The sequence below is a fragment of the Vipera ursinii genome (assembly GCF_947247035.1).
Source record: "Vipera ursinii genome assembly, chromosome: 7".
NCBI classification, from domain to species: Eukaryota; Metazoa; Chordata; class Lepidosauria; order Squamata; family Viperidae; genus Vipera; species Vipera ursinii.
Genome location: NC_139521.1, coordinates 32830792 through 32854408, shown reverse-complemented (window position 1 = coordinate 32854408; position 23617 = coordinate 32830792). Strand labels below are relative to the sequence as shown.

Below are 23617 nucleotides of genomic sequence, written 5' to 3'. Positions count from 1 at the left end.
TGTACTATTACAGTGTGAAAAATAATTGCTCCCTAGTTCTTGTCTGTTCCCCCTAATAAGTAACAGGGTCAAAACCTTTGCATTGGGAGCCTTGTTGCTTAATTTATTTTTGCCAGATGCTAAAGATGTTTTAAAAGGACGCGGTGGCTCAGTGGGTTAGGACGCTGAGCTTGTCGATCGGAATGTCGGCAGTTTGGCGGGTCGAATCACGAGTGCCGCGTAACAGAGTGAGCGCCTGTTACTCGTCCCAGCTTCTGCCAACCTAGCAGTTCGAAAGCACGTAAAAATGCAAGTAGAAAAATAGGGACCACTACGGTGGGAAGGTAACAGCATTCCGTGCGCCTTTGGCGTCTAGTCATGCCAGCCACATGACCACGGAGACGTCCTCGGACAAGCGCTGGCTCTTCGGCTTTGAAACGGAGATGAGCACTGGCCCCTAGAGTCGGAAACGACTAGCGTGTGTGTGCGGGGGAACCTTAAAGATGTTTTATTGTTTTTAAAATAACTACCTTTCTCTTTTCACAGATAGCCGTGTGTTCCTACTATGCACATCATCTATCAGTGTTCAGCTTGGAAACCATGTCCTATCTCCACACACTTGAGAGCAAAGAATCAATGCTTTTTTTATATAATGCTACCTTAACATATACTGGGCATTATCTAGTGCTTTCCAATTACAGCGAAGAGGAAAAAATCAGCTATGTAACACTATGGAATTTAATCACAGGAAAGGTATAATTTCTGCCAATACTTTGGCAACAAGAAAACTTTGTGGTATCATGATTTCCAAATCAAAAGACAATAAACAATCTAAGCTCTCTGCAAATAGTTTGTGAACATAATTCATCTTACCCATTTCCATTAGTTTAAAATGATTCCTAATTTTGGAATGTTTGAATTAGGTTATTCCATCATCAAACTATTCCTTCTATAATTCAGATACCCAGATCTACTACAATACCTTTTTAGCAGTTGCAAAAATGTCCAATAAACATCTTTTTTGTAAGTCCAAGAACAGGAGCTAAATATTTCAACTCTTTATTTTGCATTTTGAGCCACGTGGAAGGGGTAAAATAGGTAGCATAGTTAATGTTGCAGATGACAGATATCTTTTATTCCTTAAAAATCTCAAACCTCCTTCCCAAGAGGGTCCTGGCCCTGCCCAGTTTTGAAGTGTGGCTCTTGACATTTGGGCATTTTACTTCAGCCATTATTCCTTCATTCCTTGCCTTTCCACAATACAGCCACGTTCTGGAAGAATAAGGATGAACAGGAAAACATTACCTGCAGTTATACACCTACCAATCTATATATATATCTGTAGCTTGTATGTAAAGTTACCCATAACCAATTTACTCAATTTATTTTTGTCTGTTATAAAAATACAGGTTAGAAAAAGATTAAAAAATGAGCCTAATGTCTGTTGTACAGCCATTACTGCAGATGGCAGTAGAATCATTTTTGGAGTGATGGTGGATAACCTGTAAGTAAATACTAAAATTTAGTTATTACTAGAAAGAATTGTAGCGTGCCCAATAAATTGCTTGGATACATTCCACAAAGGTCCTGAAGCAATAATGGAATACATGTAGTCCTCAACTTACGACCACAATTGAGTCCAAAATTTATGTTAAGTGAGAAATTTAAGTGAGTTTTGTTCCATTTTACAACTTTTCTCGCCACATTTGTTAAGTGAATCACTGCAGTTCTTAAATTAGTAACAGAGTTATTAAATGAATCTGGTTTCCCTATTGAATTTGCTCGTCAGAAGGTCGCAAAAAGGGGATCACATGACTCCAGGACACTGCAACCATCATAAATGTCAGCCAGTGTCAAGCTTCTGAATGCAAATCATGTGACCATGGGGATGTTGCAGCGGTCATATGTCTGAAAAATGATCATAAGTCACTTTTTCAGTGCCACTGTAACTTCAAACTTCAAACTGTTGTAAGCCGAGGACTACCTCTACATATATACTGGTAGTCCTCAACTTAGGACAATTGAGCCCAAAATTTCTGTTGCTAAGTGAGACAGTTGTTAAGTGAGTTTTGCCCTATTTTACCACCTTTCTTACAACAGTTGTTAAGAGAATCATTGCAGCTGTTCAATTGCTAACACAATTGCTAAATGAATCTGGCTTCCCCATTGACTTTACTTGTCAGAAGGTAACAAAAGAGGATCACATGATCTCAAGGCATTGCAACTGTCATAAATATGAGCCAGTTGCCAAGCACCTGAATTTTGATCATGTCACCATTGGGATGCTGCAATAGCTATAAGTGTGAAAAACAGTCATAAGTCACGTTTTTCAGTGTTGTAACTTTGAATGGTCACTAAATGAATAGTTATAAGTTGAAGACTACCTGTAGTTGGAGACATGTGGAATATTAATACTATACAATATTTTTTACCAATTGAAGAGAAAGTTGGACATTTTTATTACGTACAGAAAATGCCAAAGATTGAAAAGATAAATGAACCCATTTTGAAGACAGCTGGTGAGATTATGCAAATACCACAGCTTTAAGCTTTGTAGTAATGTTAATAATATTTAGTGAGATATTCTTATGTTTAGATACATAGACGTTTATTCATAATAGTCAGAAACAACTTGAGGTAGCTTTGAAGGGTTATATATTCCAAATGTAACTTCCTTCCCCACTAATGTAAAAGAAGTTGATGTATCATAGAACTCTTTTCAAATTTCCAGGAATGTTAAAAGCAATTAATTATTAAACTTATCATAGTATACCAGCAAAAATAATATAACAGGCATTAGTTATTTTTATGTAAATGTGTAAGATGGATCCAATTATATAATTAAGATGTACTGCTTTTACTAAAACAAGAAGTTATTTAAATAGTCCAGTGTAAATCAAGTCAGACACTGGAGTTATTCAGTTTTGCCAAAGTTAATTATAGCAGTAACACGACGTATATACCGCTTCATGGTGCTTTACAGCACTCTCTTAAGTGGTTTACAGAGTCAGCATATTGCCCCCTACATTCTGGGTCCTCATTTTACTGACCTTGGAAGCATGGAAGGCCGAGTCATTATCTAACAAAATGTGATGCTATATACAAAATGATTATTAAACAAGTTGTTTCTCAGAGTACAATGTGCTATTCTCCTGATTTCCTGTTTACAAAATAGTAGATAAGGTTAAAAGAAATGCTAAGGTTGTTACTTATATCTATAATATTATATTCTAAATAATGTGCAAATTGATACATTTTTTCTTGTGCTTTATAGGATTAAAATTTGGGATCCATTTAAGCATAAACACAAATTAATGCAAGGTTATGAAGGCCTTGATCTGACTGTGAATAGCAAATTGCACATATTAGATGGAACAAAAGCAATTCTACTTGCAGGTTTGTTCATAATTTCTTTTGTAGGTAAAAAAATGTGTTCAAGACTATGTTCTTTTGATTTTTAATATTATAACCTGTTATTTATAACTAATTCTAGTGAAAACATTACACTTAATATGCTATTGATATTGTGATCCTAAACATCGACATAATTTACAGAAGAAATTTCTGTTTGCCATATACAGTAACATTTTAAAGAGTATTTCGAATGTACACTATTATTTGCTGGTGTACTTATATCTGGAAGTTATAATGAATGCATTATGTATTATACAAACATGAAAAAACAGGCTGATTTTTTGGGAATGGGTGGGTTTCAAAAACTGAAATTAATGCCTTACATCTCTAAAAGATTGAAAAGCATTTTATTCGTTTGATGCTGAAAATCCTGACCCCAGAAATAATGTCCTCAGTGGGTTTTTTTCTAAAATTTTGTCTTAGATTACCATTATTATTAGAACAGGGTTCATGGCTCAGCTTGCTGTCAAAACATAGCTCACTGTGGTTTATTAATGAATTCTAATCAATGAAATATCATTTAGCACTATGTCTATAGTAGTTAAAGGAAAAGATGATTCAGTATACATCGTGCTGCATGTGTCAGCAACACTTTAATTCAATGGATTTTTTCCTGAAAAAAAATTAAAGCTGTTTAAACCTAGGAAAGGTAACAGCAAACTGTGTGACATAAGCCTTCCCATATGTTCTGAATTATCCTTTCTGTTTGAATCCAGAGTGATATATTACACAATCTAATATTCATTAACTTTGGCTATACACTGGCTATACCAGGGGTGTCAAACTCAATTTCATTGAGGGCCGCATCAGCATTGCAGTTGCCCTCGGGGGGCCGGGTGGGTGTGGCCAGGGTGGGCGCAGCCTACTGGGTGGGCATGGGTGGAGTGCTTGTGGCCTACTGGGTGGGCATGGCCAGCTCTACATTGTTCACGTCAAGGGTGTCTATGGGGGCCTGGGCAGGAGTGGGACAGATCTGAGGGTTTCTGGCAGAAGGAGATGGGACCGGGGCAAGTGTCAAGGCATGGTCCACTGGAGGAGCCTCACTGTTCCTCTCAGGCCATACGGGAAGAGGGGGCTGGACGGTGGCACGGAGGTCAAATGCCGAGCCCAGCCCTCAAGGCTGCTGCTGTGCTTGTTCTCCTTAGCCAGGTTGCTCATGATGGGTACAAGAACAAAGTTAAGAGGGAGGCCCACTCCCTCTCCATGAGAGGAGACCTGGCTTTGTATCCAAAGCTTCCTTAGCAATAGGATGGGAGACCCTCCCAGGATATGCCAGGAGGAGGGGGCAAGAGGATGGTGAAAGGGCAGCAGGGAAGGACTAAGGCAGGACTTCCCTCAGACCCTCCCTCTCCTTCCTTCCTAAGAGTGGTGGGAAAATATTTCAGATGAGGGAGGGAGAAAAACAGGCAAGAAACGCAGCTGGGGAAGTGTCATCCTTCATGAGGAATGAAGAAATGCACCATTGCCTGGAAGTGGCCAGCACATGGCCCTTGCCTACTTCCATATCTGGCTTGGTGGTTTTGGCAGGCAATGGGGCGCTCTCCTCACAGTGCTGAGAGGCTGAGCCGGGTGGCATGAATCTGAAGAGAAGTGCAATGCTGCCCAGCCCCTAGCCTGCCCGAAGTAGGCAGGGCTGAGTGCTGGCCACTTCCAGGCAATGGTGCATCTCTTCATTCCTCACAAAGGGTGATACCTCCCCAGTGTGTGCCTAGGGGGCGGGGCCGACACGGCAGGGGCTGGTCCCTTGCTGTTTCCAGACAGCCTTGAGGAGTTAAGACTGAATGCGTTTCAGCATAGATGGCCACCACGAAATTGTACATTGGCTCCCGCTGGCCTGAGCTGGGGCCAAGGCAGCGGGGGCCTTTCCCTCACTGTTTCCAGGATGGCTTCGCGGGCCACATGAAACCACTTTGCGGGCTGGATCTGGCCCCCGGGCCTTGTGTTTGACATGTCTGGGCTATACAGTGCTACTGTTTTGCAAAATTTAATCCAAGCCAAACAGATTCCACAAGAATTTTGCATAACATTCTATTTGCATAACAAAGCACAGGCTTCAGTAAAAATGTTAGGGAATGGAATATAAAAATAGATTTAAAATATTTTTGGTACGCATGTGCCTATGTATACCGGTAAATTAGTTACAAATCTGAATTTACCTACTAACCAGGATACTTCTAAAGAATAAAACTGACAGACATAACTGTAGCAGTGCCAAAAAATAACCAAAAATGTCTTATTCCATTACTGAATTAATTTCAGAATTTTATATAAATATTCTATTTACCACCAAGAAATTATACCAAAGGGTTTTTTTAATCTTACTGCTATGGATTAACCAACACAAGAGAGTTTTTTATTAAAATGAAGGAAGTTTCCAAGCGAGACTAAATGTAGTAACATGCATTTCCCTCTCCCACTTTAGGTGAGGTCAGTTTCTGGGATTTGGAGAATGGCACAGTTATATCCATCTTTACATTTGATAGCAAAATCTCCTGCATGACTGTTGCCTGTGACAAAAAGACAGTTCTTTTAGGCTTGAGTGACTGCTCTACTCTTACCACTTTGAAAATGATGAGCATAAACACTGCTGAAAATTCAATAGGAAAAGATTTCTTTGGAGAAGACTCATCAAGCAGTGAAGAAGAACTTGAAAATATTTAAAAGAGAATTTGAACAAAATAAAATCATCAGCATAAACAAAGGAAAGTTGACAGTTTAAAAAATATTTTTGTTTTAAAAGCAATTGCACATAACATTTAAAAGAATACAATAAGCAATTACACATAACATAAAAAGACAATACTAATTTTCCTACCTGTAAATTATTTCTCCATTCTCCCCAATAATTATCTGCAAGTTGGAGGAGAAAGATACAACTGATAATGTACAAAAGTAACTGAAGAAAATCAAGCTGCTGCCACCAGCTTTGCCTTTCTTAGCCCCATATAGTATTGTAGAAAATTATGCAAGATGAGAATCTTTCAGTTTCTACTCCCCATATAAAAAAGAAGTCAAGAAACAAAAGGAAAATCCCCATGACAGAAGAAGCTCTTCACTAAAAGGAATGCAAGGAGAATGCAGAGACTACTTTGACAAGTCATAAACATAAAAATTACTGAACTCAACTGGAGTGAATGAAGAATACGTTTGTACAAAGGATTTAATCACCCCATTACCATTCTGCAGAGAAGGGGGAATGGGGAAATCTCCATACATTAAGGATCTATTCCACAACCTATATACCTACATTTTGTTTTTGTTTTTCTGGTGATGGGTTTCTTTAGGATTTGTTGGATGTCTGTTTATTTTAATCCTCCAGTTTTTGAGACATTTCACAGATGCAGGCAAAAGCATTGCTACTGCTGACTTTTGCCCAAGAATCCCAATTTGCTATAAAGTAAGTTGAAACTGACAAAAGTAAATGCCATTCACATGACAGTTCATACAACAAACACTTTGATGTATGATTTAACATATTCTTGTAATTATTAGATAAAACCAGTAAGGGTGTTAATACTTTTGGCTAGCAGCAAGCAGAGAGTCTTTGTACTGAAACTTAGAAAACATGTATTCTCTCTCTGCAAGAGGAAAAGGTGCCAGTTCCTTTTTATATCAACTATAAAACAAGTTAATGATAAAATATGCTATTATTTATTAGCCCATTTAGTGAGGCAATTTCCCTTTTTGTCATGCTAAATATTGCTCATTAATACTTTTTTGGTTATATTGAAACATGCACAGATATGTTTTAGGTGTGATGCAACACAGAATATATGCTGCTATGTAAACTGCAATTTCTGACTATTCTTACCTTTATCTTTTTATAAGCTACACGGTTAAATTTGGAAGATTAGAAGGCAATAACACTTCACATCAGAACTCTTCTTATTCTGATGTACAAGACTGTTGCAGGCTGTCAATAAGATTTATGGAACCTGAAATGAGTGTGCATTTAACATAGTAACAATCAAGGGTATTATGAAAACTGCAATACTCATACAAAATGCGAGTTTCACTAGCACTTTAACAATGTATTATAATTATTGTTCAAGATGTATCAGACATATAGAAAAATAATTGTAATGGTAGGTTTATTTTAACTGAGACAGAATAACAACAAAAAATCCAGAAAAACACATTTCAAAAAAGTTATAAATTGATTTGCATTTTAATGAATGAAATAAGTATTTGATCCCCTATCAATCAGCAAGATTTCTGGCTCCCAGGTGTCTTTTATACAGGTAATGAGCTGAGATTAGGACCACTCTCTTAAAGGGAGTGCTCCTAATCTCAGCTTGTTACCTGTATAAAAGACATCTGTCCACAGAAGCAATCAATCAGATTCCAAACTCTCCACCATAGCCAAGACCAAAGAGCTGTCCAAGGATGTCAAGAACAAGATTGTAGACCTACACAAGGCTGGAATGGGCTACAAGACTATCGTCAAGCAGCTTGGTGAGATGGTGACAACAGTTGGTGCAATTATTCCCAAATGGAAGAAACACAAAATAACTGTCAATCTCCCTCCATCTGGGGCTCCATGCAAGATCTCACCTTGTGGAGTTTCAATGATCATGAGAATGGTGAGGAATCAGCCCAGAACTACACGGGACAATCTTGTCAATGATCTCAAGGCAGCTTGGGAACATACTCACCAAGAAAACAACTGATAACTCACTATGCTGTGAAGGACTGAAATCCTGCAGCGCCTCCAAGGTCCCCCTGCTCAAGAAAGCACATGTACAGGTCTGTCTGACGTTTGCCAATGAACAACAGAATGATTCAGAGGAGAACTAGGTGAAAGTGTTGTGGTCAGCTGAGACCAAAATTGAACTCTTTGGCATCAACTCAAGTTATGTTTGGAGGAAGAGAATTGCTGCCTATGGCCCCAAGAACACCATCCCCACCGTCAAATATGGAGATGGAAACATTATGTTTGGGGTTTTTTTCTGCTAAGGGGACAGGACTTCACCGCATCAAAGGGATGATGGATGGGGTCATGTACCATCAAATCTTGAGTGAGAATCTCCTTTCCTCAGCCAGGGCACTGAAAATGGGTTGTGGATGGGTATTCCAGCATGGTAATGATGCAAAACATATGGCCAAGACAACAAAGGAGTGGCTCAAGAAGCAGCACATTCAGATCCTGGAGTGGCCAGTCTCCAGACCTTAATCCCATAGAAAATCTGTGGAGGGAGCTGAAGGTTTGAGCTGCCAAACGTCAGCCTCGAAATCTTAATAACTTGGTGACGATCTGCAAAGAGGAGTGAGACAAAATTCCTCCTGAGATGTGTGCAAACCTGGTAGCCAACTACAAGGGGTCAAATACTTATTTCACTCACTAAAATGCAAATCAATTTATAACTTTTTTGAAATGTGTTTTTCTGGATTTCTTTGTTATTCTGTCTCTCATTGTTAAAATAAACCTACCATTACATTTATAGACTGATCATTTGTCAGTTGGCAAACATACAAAATTAGCAGTGGATCAAATTATTTTTCCCCTCAATGTACCTTCTGTATATAGAAGTTCTTTGGATTCCAGCCTATGAATGCATGATAGAAAAAACTGGGGGAAAATTCATATACAATTTTACAACCAGTATTTTTTATTTATAAATCGTAGCATGCAAAAGATTAGATCCAAGTAGCTGATACATTCTGGTGGCACATTTCTAATTTCCATGTGCTTATGCTTATAAAATTTTGAATCAAGGAGATTGTCATATTATATCAAGCAACATATTAAAAAAAACAAAATTTCATAGCAATAATACAGTTTCTCAAAATAGGAAGCATTATAATTTTACTAATGTAGTTGACTAATTGTAATTGAGTAAGAATCACTTTTTCTCAAGAGTAGAGACACAGGTATTGTGGCTGGTCTTGTCAGACATTAATGCACATCATTGTCTCAGTACAGAAGTAATGTGTCCAGAAACAGCTATGAATATGTAGGTAGTCTGCTTTATGGTAATGATGTTGTAGTGCACATATCAGTCAATTAAAGTTAACATTCTTCCAAATTTTACACACAGTCATAAAATTGCTGTGTGATTTCTTTCCTTGGATCATTCAGAAAAATAAGAAATAGCAACTACAGAAACATATTAGTAAGTTAGAATTTCATTTATCTGCCCATCACAGAACTCTATTGGGGAGCGGGGTGGTGGTGAAATATTTGAAGTAAAAACACATTATAGCTATATTATGAATGTGCAATTAGTGTCCTCCTAACAAGGTAAGACATATTTATAGAAGAAAGCAATGCCATTTGACCATGACATATTGTGTTTTTCCCAAAAGTATGACCTACCCCCAAAATAAGCCCTAGCTTGATTTTTTGGGGGCTGGGCCTAATATAAGCCCTACCCCAAAAATAAGCCCTACTTTTGGGGTGAAGCGCACACCTAAAAATCAAGCTAGGGTGGGGGTGGATCTTACCATTGCAGCCAGGCCTCCCTTGGATCAACACTTGCCTTGCCAGCCCACTTCTTCTGCGGCTGAAGGAGCAGCTTCATTTTGCAGCTGAGAATGGAGCTTGGGCCTGCATTTCCAGAAAGGCCTCTTGACTGCAAAATGCAGGTCTGAGCTCTATTCTCAATTGCAGAATGAAGCTGCTCCTTCAGCCGCAGAAGAAGTGAGCTGGCTGGCTGGGCTGTCGGCAAAAAAAAAAGGTCTTATTTTTGGGAAAACAGGGTACCTTGTAGTCGGTTTATTAGATACAATTAATTCATGAGACAGAATTTCAGATTCAGCATAGATATAACAGCCATATGAAATAATCCACTCCTTATGTAGTACAACAATTTCTACCTAAATGGCTGAATGTCTCTAGTCCACATGATGCAGCTGTGCTACCATGCTTTCAAAATAATCATTTTTGAATATTTAATTTGAAATTTTTGTAGTATCCAAGCTTTTTTTCCAAACCTCCCACAAAATGTGAGAAACTGCCAAAGATTTTACACCATAGGAACAAGACTTCAATACTGGAACTTTTTTGGTTGGCCTGCTTATCTTTTTACTTTACATTTACTTACATAGAGTCTAATAAATAAAATGAAGTACTCTAATCTTCTAAAGAAAAATAAAATTAGTATCTGGGAACATCTATGACATTAAGTTAGGCAGTCAAATGACTACAGGTATATATCATCAATTTCAAAACTGTTCCATTAAAGAAATAATTAGTTTGGGGATACTTTTATTATTTGTTTCAAAGACATGTCATAGTCCTTAAAGTAAAATATTTAATTAAGAGTGGCTATATTTCAGATGTATATTCTCTCTATGCATATAAGACTACTCTTTTAGAGAATAACAACTTATTCCTATTAATGTTTTTTGTTCAGCCCATAGAGCTGGAAAACAAAATAAAATATTAAGACTAATCAAGCTTACTTCTGAAACTGATCTTACAGTATTTGTGTATTCTTTGTATATCTAAATTTTGCAACATGATTAAATACTTTTTTTTAACATTCAAGGAATTATGAACAAGATGGCACAAAAGGACTGAAGAAACTGAACAGCATAGTGAGAAGAACAGGTTTAGGACTGCAATTAATGCTGATTGCAACTCTTCCAGTATTTGTTTAATATACTTTCTTTGTAAACAGACTTATAAATTCACCACAAGATTAATATAAAATAAGTTAATGACATATAGATAGATCACATGGAAGACACCAAGAAAAATGGGCTTTATATTTTAAAGGCTTAAAATTTCAAGTTTGGCAATAGATTCAGATATTATCTTTAGAATTCTGAAGACTAAAAGCATCATAGAACTAACATGTTCTCAGCAAAATGTGCTATACTCAACTAAATTTACAACTGCAACAATTGTTAACACATCAGTTTTAACATGATCGTCTTTCCAGTCTTTCCCCATCAGACATTACCATAATTCCACAATTAAAAAGAATGAGGAATCTGGAATTCCTGAATTCCTTCTGTGCTACTCCCATGTGACCCTGTTTGGAAATTTTGGTTTTAGTGCAGAATATTCAAAAGCAGAAAACAGTATTAACACCTGTGAACATTCCAATAGTATTGTACATCTTAAAAATTATTGCATAGTTTTATGCATTATTCTAAAATACTAATCTGCTTATTAAATAGTTTTATAGAAACCACACAGCTGTCTGTGCATTAGAGCATTTACTACCTTGATCTTCTATCCTTTTTGGATTTGTCTGTACATTTATCCATAGTCTTCTCATTGTCTCCTCTGCACTTTGGGCAATACCATTTTCCCTTTGGTTTATAAGTGAGTCCGACACATGAAAAATGAAACCACTCAATGGGACACAGATCATTGTCACAGCCTATCATTTCTCCATAAGACACTTGGTCACAGAGACAGTAAGTTGGCTCATTAGGGTCAACTGCAAATTCTACTGGTGAAGCTTCTCTTTCTTGTTTAGCTTTAGAGCGTTTTTTCTTCTTAGCAGATTTGGATCTTTTTTCTTTAGGTGGATGGTCATCATATTCATCAATTCCATTTGCTATATGGCATATATCACGGCTTTCACTAGTACGTTGCCGACGGGGTCTTCGTGAAGATCTTTCTGGTTGACATGGATCCTGTTTTGACTTTTCAATAGGTTTTTCAGTATCTGACAGATCTTGAAAGCACTGAGAGTGGGACTCTATCTGCCGGGCTCTGTTCTCCACTAACTCAAGCATTTGAGTAACTATTTGGATTTTTTCGTCTCCAAGTTCTTGACTGTTGATCAAAGCCCGCTGAAGATATTGCTGCAAACGCTTTTTCTGTGCAGGATCATCTTCAGCTTTGTATTTCTCATACACCTCATCAATTTCTTTCAAAGCTTCTGTTGAAAAGCATCACAAGAATATCATAAACTCAAAGTCCCTAAATCATAGTTTTCTATTTTATGAATATTACATATAAAATGTAAATTATAGTAATAAGCCAGGGCTAGCTCCACAGTGCCTGGTAAGATCAGCAAACTGCTATTCTACTTCTGGCAGCTGATGTCCTGCTATGGAGCAGTGAGGCACTTTAAATTGCTTTTGAACCAATGAACCAGTATGCTCCTTTATCACTCACTCAGTCTACTTTGCTCGTTTTACTGATTAGCTCAACTGAATATGGGCAAGGAGTCATGTCATATTCTTTGGGATACCCCTCATCAGATGCGAGGCTGTGCTTTCAAGGGCTTAAATGTTTCTAGCTACTGCTTTTGGTTACAAAAAATAATTCAGGAGGCCATATGCTGTCCATAGACTTCAGGATAAAAAAATCCCATACCCATACAGCACAAAAACCAAAATTAAAGAATAGAAGCATTCAAAATTGGAATATCAATGGTTGCAGAGCTTTAAAATGTTTTACTTAAAATTGGTATTCATTAAAAGATCCTATTTTGAATTTACTGGTCACCCCAAAGAATATACTTGAAAGGATGCATATCAGATTTCCTCTGCTGGGAACGTAAAAAAATTCACTCATATAATTTGATCCGGTGAATTTTTTAAAAAGATGTTAAAGTAGGTCCTGAAATTTTGGAATTTGACTATTTTTGTGAAATGATTATAATGGGCTTGGGTTATTCCGAAGAGAATTATTTTGAGAAATTGTAGCAATATTCTTGATATTAAAGACTGGATTTATGTGACTTACTCATTTTTGAAAAGGCATTTTTGCTAATAAAAATGATGAATTAAGTTTTTTGTGGCAGAGATTTTATGACATTTTGTGATGTTAGTCAATATCTTTTCCAATACAGATTTAGAAATCTGACATTTGATTAATATGACATGTCATCACTTCCACCTTTCTGTTTTTGTTTGTTTTTCTAGTTCTCCATATTTTTTCCTGCAATTTTGTATTTTGAAATTCTTCTATTTCTTTCTTTTTAAAGAAATGAAAGAACAAATCCAAAATGAGTTTTAAATCTATTTGAGGTTCTATTATCTCCAATATAAAGTTTCATTACTGAGTGAATTGCAGCAGCTTTTTGAAGGAAAATAGGAACAAAAGCTTTGACAGGATAGTTATATGCCCCAAACTGCCTTATTCAAGGTCACAAAAGTGAACTATTATTTAATACATTAAGGGAAACCAAAAATGCTTTTTAAATTTATATCTATCTTTTTGTTAGGATCTGAAGATGGTGTACAACGCATGGCACCACACCTCCAATTTTCCACAACAGTAGGCTGAGGTTACACTAGCCCCAATTCAAAACCATGGTAAAATTATATCCAACTATCTACAAAAAAGGTTTATAGTGACAATCCACAATATTCTTCCAGTGTAAATGCTTCTAAACTCAGTAAGTCTCTTTCATAAATTGGCCTGTTGTGTGCTTGTCTCCCAAAGTAATTCTCACTTCAAAAAAAGGCCAACACCTTCCTTTCTCTTGACTGACCTGCACTTTCCCATTATCTTGGTGCAAAAAGTCCCACTGGGAAAAGATAATCAAATGAGTTTAAAGGTGGAGGAATACCTGAATGTACTAGCTTCTCTGTTACCACTGATGTACTAACACACACAGAGAGAGTATATATATATAATTCATAATAAAAACACGTGTACATGGGTCTACTTATACAATTGGGCATTTATATTTCAATCCTCCCCCTTTAAACACTGTTTAAGTAACATTACCTTTCCTGCATTCTATGTGGTTGGATACACTTGTAGTACTGTGAGGCAACTAAAAATCCACCTAGAAGCAAGTGAGTTAAACTTATGTTCTCTCAAGATTGGCACTCAAATGACTAGCACAAAAAAGGGAGACACCTTACTTACTCTCATATAGCTGCTGAAACAGATTCATTTTCACGCATTCGCCACAACCGGAGCATCATCCCAAACAAGGCAAGGTGCCTCCTCGTCTCCGCCTCACTCGCGGGACCGTGACAGGGGCCCGCGTGTGCGCGGCGAACCAGGGCCACTGTCAGCGCCGGAACCCCGAGCGGCCCCGGCCGCCACCCACCTCGCGCTCCCTCAAGGCCCAACACGAAGCCTCTTCGGGCCGGCTTCTTCCCAAGCGACTGCCCCCAATAGGGTGGGGTGAGGGCAAAAGAAGGGTGGCCATTTTCTCTGCCCCCAAGCCGGAGTCGGGAGGAGAAGGGAATCGCCCCTCCTCTTCACGAGGAACAGCGCTCCGAGTGAGCTGAGGGGAGAGCAGTTTCCATAATCAGTTGCCAGCGCCCGTCATCGACTCAACCCCCCCCGTCCCCCCCATCGCGCTCGCGCCTCTCTTGCTCACCACGGCAGCGCGTGTCCATCTCGCGCAGGAGCGAGGCCAACCTCTGCATGTCCAGCGGCAACGACTCGACGCACTCCAGGTAGTCTTGCACGTAGCGCGCCAACAGCCTCTCAGACGCCCCTCCGCACGGGAAGCTCGCGACGCCCCCGGCCCCAGCGGCGGCAGTGGCAGCAGAGCCGGCAGCTGCCCCGGCCGTCGCCCCAGACCCCGCCCCCCCGGGCTGTTGCCCCGGCGACCCCAACATCGTTACCGGACGTGACACCCCCTTCCCTCTTCGTTCAGCCCGCTCGGATCGCTCCAGGAGAGGAAGGGGGGGCAATGAGGGAGACTCTCAGGTGGCTGCGTCTTTAATCGGCTGAAGGGGGGGGGCTAGGAGAAATGCTCTCCTGCCTCACTTGGAACTCCCCGCCTCTTTTTCCTTCCTCGCACCCCCCTTCGATCCGCAGAGTACGCATGCGCAAGGCCCTGTCCTTATAAGGTGCGGCCGGTTCACATTCTCCCGCCTTCCCCTTACGGCCTATGCCATTGGTCCAACATGGTGGGACGTCGGAAGATAAACGGGGCGGGAGGAAAAGGCGGGATTTCATTTAAAGAGACCGAGTAAGAATTAGACTCTGCCGGGTCTCAAGGAAACGTGCTATCTCCCCGCCCTAGGCCGCTCCCACTCTTTCCTCCAATTTCCTCCGCTCGGGGAGATGAGCAGTAATAAAGCCATAGGAAAGAAGCATATTTACGAACACGAGCCGGCCGCTGCTCTTTTTTTCATCCATTTTCTTTTTATAATCGGGCATGAAAACAGAAGCAGGCAGCGCAAGAATCGCGGGTAGCCAAATTCAAGCAAAGCCAATGTAACTCCCAGGCAAGGTTTTCACGACATCCCAGCTGCACTGAGTCTCAGCGTCACACGGGATCTGCGGTAACGTCTGAAATGAGCGAGAGTGAGCAAACGAGCATTAAGTCGCCTCATCCACTCGCGAAAGAACCTCACTCCTTGATGGCAAGAGTTAGGCTTCATCGTCCCCCGCTCGTCCCTCGCAGCTCCCGGAACTAGTTAGGTGGCGCGATGTAATTAAGTCGAAAAAGGAGCAAAAAGGGTCAAGTGATGCTGCGCTTACGGTTCGGAAAGAGAAAATTAGCAAACTGCCAGTTTTTCGGTGGATTTAGACTGGGTTTTTCTAATGAGGTGCCAGGAAGACTAAGCAGTTTGCTCGCGAGCTATCTTCGTGCATTTTTACATTTAGCAATGGTTTTCTCGGGCTTGGCTGGGGAAGGTAGCCGAAAAAACAGGAATTGCATGTTACACAGTAAACAGTATTTCTAGAGCAATATTCAGAAACCTGCAAAAGACTCCCTGGACTCTGGAGGAAAGTGTGCCATAGACAGACATACGTCAACCTGCTTTTAAAAGATTTATTTTTTTTATACTCGGTCACTCGGAGAAACATCTCCCAAACGCGCTGACAAGGAATATAAACTTACAAAATTTTAGTGTGAATATGCAATTGCAATATGTACATATGCAATAGCCTTAGCAAAAGCTCCAAAAACAAGGAACAAAATCCTTGCATTGACTAATCGTAGAAAAATACAACCGCATCGATTTTAGTCTTTCCACACTTTCCGGGACCGATAAAAAAGACCTACATGCTTCCGATGCACAGAGACGGCGGCCAAGTGGGGGGTGAAAAAAGCGTCCTAAGAATGAGCCCCGTTTTGTTGGTGCGACAGCCTCCTTGGGAAAGGAGTACATGCGCACTACCTGCGTAACTATGGAGCTGACGAGAGCCCCTCCCGCACTCACCCGCTCGGCCCTGCGGGCTTCTTGGCGGAAGAAACGCGAGCTTGCGAGAAGGTATTGCGCGCGTCAAAGCACGCGGCACTCTCTGCCGGGGGTCCGGGGACTTTCCCCTAGGCGGCTAGGAAGCCTAAGAGGAACAAGTCCTCCGCAAGTAGCCTAGAGAGCAGGTCTTCAGAACGCTAATATGACAATGATGTCCTTTTCAGCTTTATAAAACTCTGTTAGATGTGTTATCTTACAGGTTATAGTGAGCAAAACGAAAGTAGGAGAATGTAGAATATATTTTCTACTTATTTGATTTCGCGAAATAGACGCTATTTCTTAATCACGGCCTTGAGTTAGAGAGTGAGGAAGGACACAGGAGAACAATTCCGATCAGAAAACCTCAGTGCGAGACTCATCTTTCTTTTGCCTGCATATATTATGCAAATATAATGTCACCACTCCCCATTGGTCGAGTCAAACAATATCGTGCAGGCGGGTTTGAGATTGGTTGAAGAATGTAATTTCTGAGTAATCAACGAACTCTAGAAGGGTTGTTTAAAGGTTTGTGGCTAGAAAAGAGGAGTAAATGCCTCATAGACCCTGCCAAAAGTAAATGATAATTTCCTGGCAATTCTGGATAATTGTTGTACATTATTGCCTTAATTGAAAAGGTGATTCAACAGTTTGGAAAATGTTAAGACTGATTGATAATAATCTGATTTATTTTTAGTATCCTATATCCAGGGCTTTTTTTGTCATAGAACGCTCAGAACGGAGTTCCGGCACCTTTTTTGGATGGAACCTTGTTGGGTAGGCAAGGCAGGTTGTATGACACGTGTGAGTTCCGGCACCTTTTTCTTTTACAAAAAAAGCACTGTCTATATCAAGGTAGGATATTGGGTGTTGGAATAAAAATAATATATTAAATAATTAGGAATATATATGCCAAAAATGCAGGGAACACATAGAGAAGCTCTGGGGATGGGCTCCAGCACATGTTCAAAAGCTTGGAAGACTAAATCTCTGGTCCTGGTGATGGACTCGGATTGGATCTTGTAAAATGTTTCCAGATATTTGGAAGTTTATATATCGGGATCAGTGCTTTTTTTGTAAAAGAAAAAGGTGCCGGAACTCACACATGTCATACAACCTGCCTTGCCTACCCTACAAGGTTCCATCCAAAAAAGGTGCCGGAACTCCGTTCTGAGCGTTCTATGAGAAAAAAAGCCCTGATCCAGATTATATATTTTTGTGTACATTAATAAATGAATTGAAATTAATTAATCACCTTTGACTCTGCTGCATACATAGTAATCAAAAACATAAAACTCTTAAAACAATTAAAATAAATGAAAGCAAGAATAAAAAAACAAAATAGCAGGAGAACACAAACAGGCTGCATTCCATTAACAGCCATATAATAATCTAACAGGATCCACTTTGTCATGGGGTCCCCAAAGCTAATTGACAAAGCCTTGTTTTAAGGGCCTTCCTGAAGCCCCACAGGCTTGGGGCCAGCCTCATCTCAGAGGGAGTTAGGGTACGATTAATGAGAAACAAGCATTTCTTCTTCATCAATCCATATTTTAACTAGAAATGGGGATTTTGTTTAGCTGATAAGATAGACTGTCAAGAATGTAATTGGCTGAGCTCACATTTTATATTCATAAAGGTTTTAATTTATTAGGCTTTTAACTAAAATTGGGCATTTTATCATCTATATGTGAAATGACAATTTAATTGAATATCAAACCATTATGGATTTCATTGTAAAGGTATAATATGTATCTCTTTGCCTTAGAACCAGAAAGCCCAATGTAATTGAAATATGTACTCAACTTAACATTTAGTGACAGTTCAAAGTTACAGTGGCACTGAAAATAGTGACTTATACCATTTTTCACATTTATGACCATTGCAGCATCCACATATTCTTCAGAATATTTAAAATCAAGATTACTAATATTTATAATTATGGAATAAGTGGTTGGAATACCTGATAATGGAAAATCTGTGAATGCAAGTTTTTAAAAATTGTTAAGTTTGTATGTTTGGATTCTTCAAAGAATGCATGCAAAGGATGTATTTTCTTCTGTGAGAGACATACAACATTTGAGGTACGTTAATTCACAATGAATGGAAACTAACCAAAGGGAGAAGCAACCTAGAACTAAGGAGAAATTTCCTGACAGTTAGAACAATTAATCAGTGGAACAACCTGCCTGCAGAAGCTGTGAATGCTCCAACACTGGAAGTTTTTAAGAAGACTGGAAATCCATTTGTCTCAAATGGTATAGGGACGTGGTGGCGAACCTATGGCACGCGTGCCACAAGTGGCATGCAGAGCCCTCTCTGTGGGCACACACGCCCTCGCCCCAGTCCTAGGCCTTCAGCTGGGTTTTATAAATCCTTTTTGCTTTAGGCCTCCACTGCCGTGTGCAAAAAAAAGAAAAAAAGTTTCAATCAATCAATCAATTTCAACTTCTCGCGGGAAAAAAAAGATCTCGAGAAGTTGGAATTGATTGAACTTTTTAGTCCCACCCAGTCTGCCGTTACCACTGCAGCCATACCCACCCAATTGGCCATACCCACCCAATAGGCCACGCCCACCAGGCACCCAACAATACATAAGTGGGTTTTGGGTTGCAGTTTGGGCACTCGGTCTCTAAAAGGTTTGCCATCACATAGGGTTTCCTGCCTAAACGGGGTTGGACTAGTAGACCTCCAAGATTCCTTCCAACTCTATTATTATTACCATTATCATCATCCTCATTATTAATCAATTATTTTTTATTTTGTTTGGTCATGCCTGGTTTGGGTTTCTTTTTGGAGTAATGTTATATTCCAGAATTGTAGAATCTTGACAATTTTTTTAGAAAAATTGTCCTAATTAGCTAATAACCTATGTTAGGTCCAGGGAATAGCCAAGAGAATTATACCGAGAAACTGATTTGGATATATCAAAGACTGGATTCAAGTAATTTGTGACTTATCTATTTTTTAAAAGGCATTTTTTTACTAACTGAAAAATGCTATTTCATAACCATTTGGAAGAATAGACATTCTCATGCCTAGATACATTGATTATATGGATATAAACATGAAATATGAATATTTGGCCTATTTAAATGAATTACATTGGATTAGGATGCTTTATTTTCTTTTTTATTATAATTACTACAGTGGATAAATTTTGTTTTTGTATATTTTTAAAAAAATTGGCAAGAAAATGATTTTTTTTTAAAAAAAAAAATTCCAACCAGGCTTAGCATTTCTGATATTGGCTGAGGTCTGTAAATTGCTGCCACCTGCCTTTAGGATATTGTACAAACAACAGTTTGTCTGGAATCAGTGGAAATTACTAAGGTCATTTGGCTCTCCGGGAGATAATGACAGCTACAAGCTACAAAGTGACTCCTTAGAGCAGTGATGGTGAACCTTTTAGAGACCGAGTGCTCAAACTGCAACCCAAAACCCACTTATGTATCGTCAGGCGCCGGGTGGGTGTGGCCCATTGGTGGTAACGGCAGACTGGGTGGGACTAAAAAGTTCAATCAATTCCAACTTTGCGAGATCTTTTTTTTCCCCGCGAGAAGTTGAAATTGATTGATTTAACCTTTTTTTTTGTACACGGCAGTGAAGGCCTAAAGTGAAAAGGTTTTATAAAACCCAGCTGAAGGCCTAGGACTGGGGCAAGGGCATGTGTGCCCAGAGAGAGGGCTCTGCATGCCACCTGTGGCACGTGTGCCACAGGTTCGCCACCACGGCCTTATAGGAAATGGAATAGAATAGATAGCAAAAACAGAAATAGAATTTATTCTTTAAAATCATGTTGATATTCATTTAAATTCAATTATAATATAACCCTTAGAAAAGGGAATTGAATGTTACACATAAATTTAAGTTCATATTTTCATATTTCATTAAACTTTTAGGTCATATATGATAAATGCCAATACTTTCATTAGAATTTCAACCACTGCTTCTTGCAGTACAATTTTTTAAAAACACCAACACACAAGCTTCAACCTGAAAGACAAAAAAAATGCACTGAGGCCCATGCAGCTCCTTTGAATTTCTCCTGAGCATCACCAAGCTCCATATATGAAGCAGTTTTGGAAAGTATGTGTAGCTCATAAAGCATGACTGGAGGAGGCCCATCTTCTCAATTTAGAAATTGAACAATCCATGGCAATACTGAAGAGTATCTCAAACTTTTCTTGAGAACAAATGGTTCTCAACTTGGTTTTCTGATCTCACCACTGAAATTTGATTTTTTTTATTTCACTACTTAAGCGACTTCCTTACCCCATCATAGATGTTAGGCCTATAAGCCATTATAAGACTGCCTCTATTCCACAGGCAGTCTTAAAGAATGGTGGAAAAGGCATAAGCCACTAAATAATTCTGGGGCCTAATTCTTTGCAGCAATAGCCAGAGAGGAGAGTGGTAAATCAGCAACTTGGGGGGCAACTGCTCATCTCATGGATGTATGAAAGCCCTATATCACAAAGCATACATGGATGCAGTATTACCATAATACAGATATTGTTTTATCTTCACTGAATCAACTGCTAATGGCATATATGGCATGTATATTGAGACACAAGTATTTATTGAGGTAAGAGCATGCATATCTGGCTAAATTTAACAATAAAAGTGGAAGTAAAATGCATATTGTATTAAGCCATGGTTTGCTCCATTGAAGAAACTCAAACTGGCCTGATCCATACATGTCCGTCCTAGTTTACAAATCACAGTTGCTCAATTTGCACAACACATAAAGCCAAAATGAAGCAAACCATGTTGCAGTTTAACTCAATCTATGATGCCAGGTACGTGTGTGTGTGTGTGTGTGTGTGTGTGTGTCTTACAATACAGTGTACTTTAGTCTACTACCTTTACCCAGTTATTTAGCTGACGAGTTTTTAGCTAGCATACCTGTCACAAAACCTCTTAACACAAGGAAACATTTTGTTAAAAATTACCAGTTCCATGACAACTATTTGTATTCATTAACAACCCATTTTCATATAGAAAATGTACCAATATACCATTAAACAAAAAAGTATACATTTGTAGCAAAATGTAGGTACACGCTAAAGTGCTTTTAACTAAAGGTACTTTCTTTTTTTCTACTCTGATTCAATATTATATCTGATTTCAGGGTAATAACCCACATAAGCGCTTCATTCAGGCACTGAAGGCAGTATTTACAGCATACCATTCTCTAATGTTTTTCAACATCATCAAGTGGGTTAGCTTGAACAGAGGGATAGGCACTGCTCTGAAGTCATGTACTAGGTTTCCCTGACGGAGAGCGTCCCCACTCTTAATCAAACACAGGTCAGATTGATAAGTCTTTTAACAGAAAAATACCACAAAATATCACTAATTCAGAGCAAATAGTATCTCTCTCTGGCTTATGATGAACACATATTTTCTTAAATATTTGTTTGAACAGAAGCCTAATAGAAAATGCCTTAATATAATTTACACTGGATGCAACTTTAGAAAAAATCACATTGATCTTTATTTCAGTCCTTTCTTTTGCTAGCAGCTTCCATCTTCCTCTCATTTTTATTACTTCTGACCCCTCTCCCCCAAATTCTCTGGAAAAGTTTCCAAGGGCACAGGGCATACATGTAGGGACTAAGCCAATTTATTTCTAGAGCTTAGACGAACTGCATTATTTTAGCAGTTCAAGCAATACTTTGCTGTAATTTCTACTTGTGTTTCAAATAGTAAAACGTGAAATGATAAAATACAATTTTTGTCAACATTTATATCCTGGCCCTAATGTTCAAATCACTAATGGCTAACTATCCCTTAGATTGCTTTAAGAAAAATCTCAATATTAGGGGAAAGTACTGATAAAAGTCTTATATGTTCTTGTCAAAAGATATTCGTGGATTATTCAGACTCTCCCAAAATAAATTCATTTAAACCAAACAGAATACACTTGCAAAAAGAGTGCTTTAAAAATACATTGAATTTAAACAATAATTTCCAAACTGTGGCAACTTCTAATTTTGTGAATTTCAAACCCCAGAATCCTCTGCCAGCCTAGCCTTTGCTAACACTTTTGGGAATTGGTCCACAAATCCGAAAGTGGCCACTGAGAAACAGTCTCTTAAATCAAATCTCTGAAAATCAGCAAATCAATGACTAAAACTCGGAAAAGATTCATAATTTTAATATTTAAAATATTAAACTTTAAACTGAATTAGAAGAATGGTAGCACAGGTCATACAGAGGATCCCCAACCATTGCAAAAATACATTCCTAAAACCAATTGTCTTAGTACTATTTTCAAAACATGTCAAATTATATCAACAGCTTCTAACTGGACCAGGAGACAAATAATAAGCTCCGATAAATGCTTTTGAATTACTGAATCACAGCCTGGTAAGATTGCTCTATTTCTCAGTAGCTGTTGCACAATGAAAGTGGTATTTGATTTTAATTTATGGAGATATGCCTGAAATATAATGACTCTGGTATAAGCCAACATTACAGAGAACACACTACAGAGCTCTGCTTAAAAAAAAAAGCACTAATGCCAGATTGCATTTTTCACTCTTACACAGTAAATTAGTGCAACAAGTTTTATCTGTTAAAACCTAGAAAACATATTTGAAAATACACTGACATAACATTAGAATGCAATGCGGATGTTTTAATAAAACTAGCACCTATTTGTTGCAGAACGTGTTAATTTACAGCACAAGATTTAAGTTTTTAAAAGCAAGTATCAGTTATAAAAAGGGTTGTGATTATTAAAAGTGCTCAAAACAGTACATTACATAAAACACAAGAATTTTCCCCAAAATTATTAGACATAAAAATATGCTTAGTATAGAAAGCTATATTTATTTGAAAAAGTGAATGTGAGATTTTTCAAATTTGGATATTAAATCTGCTTTGAGGAACTTTAGTAAAGTAAGAAAATTGAAAGATTTAATGACAATTTGTAAGTTTGATATTAAAGGACCAGCATATACTTTTGAATTAAAATTTAAATACCACTACTTAATTAGGTAAAGGTTCCCCCGCACATGCGTGCTAGTCGTTTCCAACTCTAGGGGCCGGTGCTCATCTCCGTTTCAAAGCCGAAGAGCCAGCGCTTGTCTGAGGACGTCTCCATGGTCATGTGGCCGGCATGACTAGACGTCAAAGGCGCACGGAACAC

The 23617-nt window shown here is 38.7% G+C and overlaps 1 protein-coding gene across 2 annotated transcripts; it reads right to left on the bottom strand.

Moving 5' to 3' along the window:
* Positions 1–6514: 6514 nt before the first annotated feature.
* Positions 6515–14886, bottom strand: ING2 (inhibitor of growth family member 2; the record flags this gene model as incomplete). Of its 2 annotated transcripts, XR_014493097.1 has the most annotated exons (4): positions 6515–6783; positions 7205–7328; positions 11567–12233; positions 14643–14886. XR_014493097.1 is itself a non-coding variant. In XM_083367996.1 (2 exons), the coding sequence occupies 2 exons, from the start codon at positions 14884–14886 to the stop codon at positions 11563–11565; spliced, it is 915 nt and encodes a 304-aa protein (XP_083224122.1). In that variant the 3' UTR covers positions 8921–11562. The 2 variants fall into 2 exon arrangements, 1 of the variants encoding a protein (XP_083224122.1); XM_083367996.1 differs by lacking the exons at positions 6515–6783; positions 7205–7328 and having other exon boundaries at positions 8921–12233.
* Positions 14887–23617: the final 8731 nt, after the last annotated feature.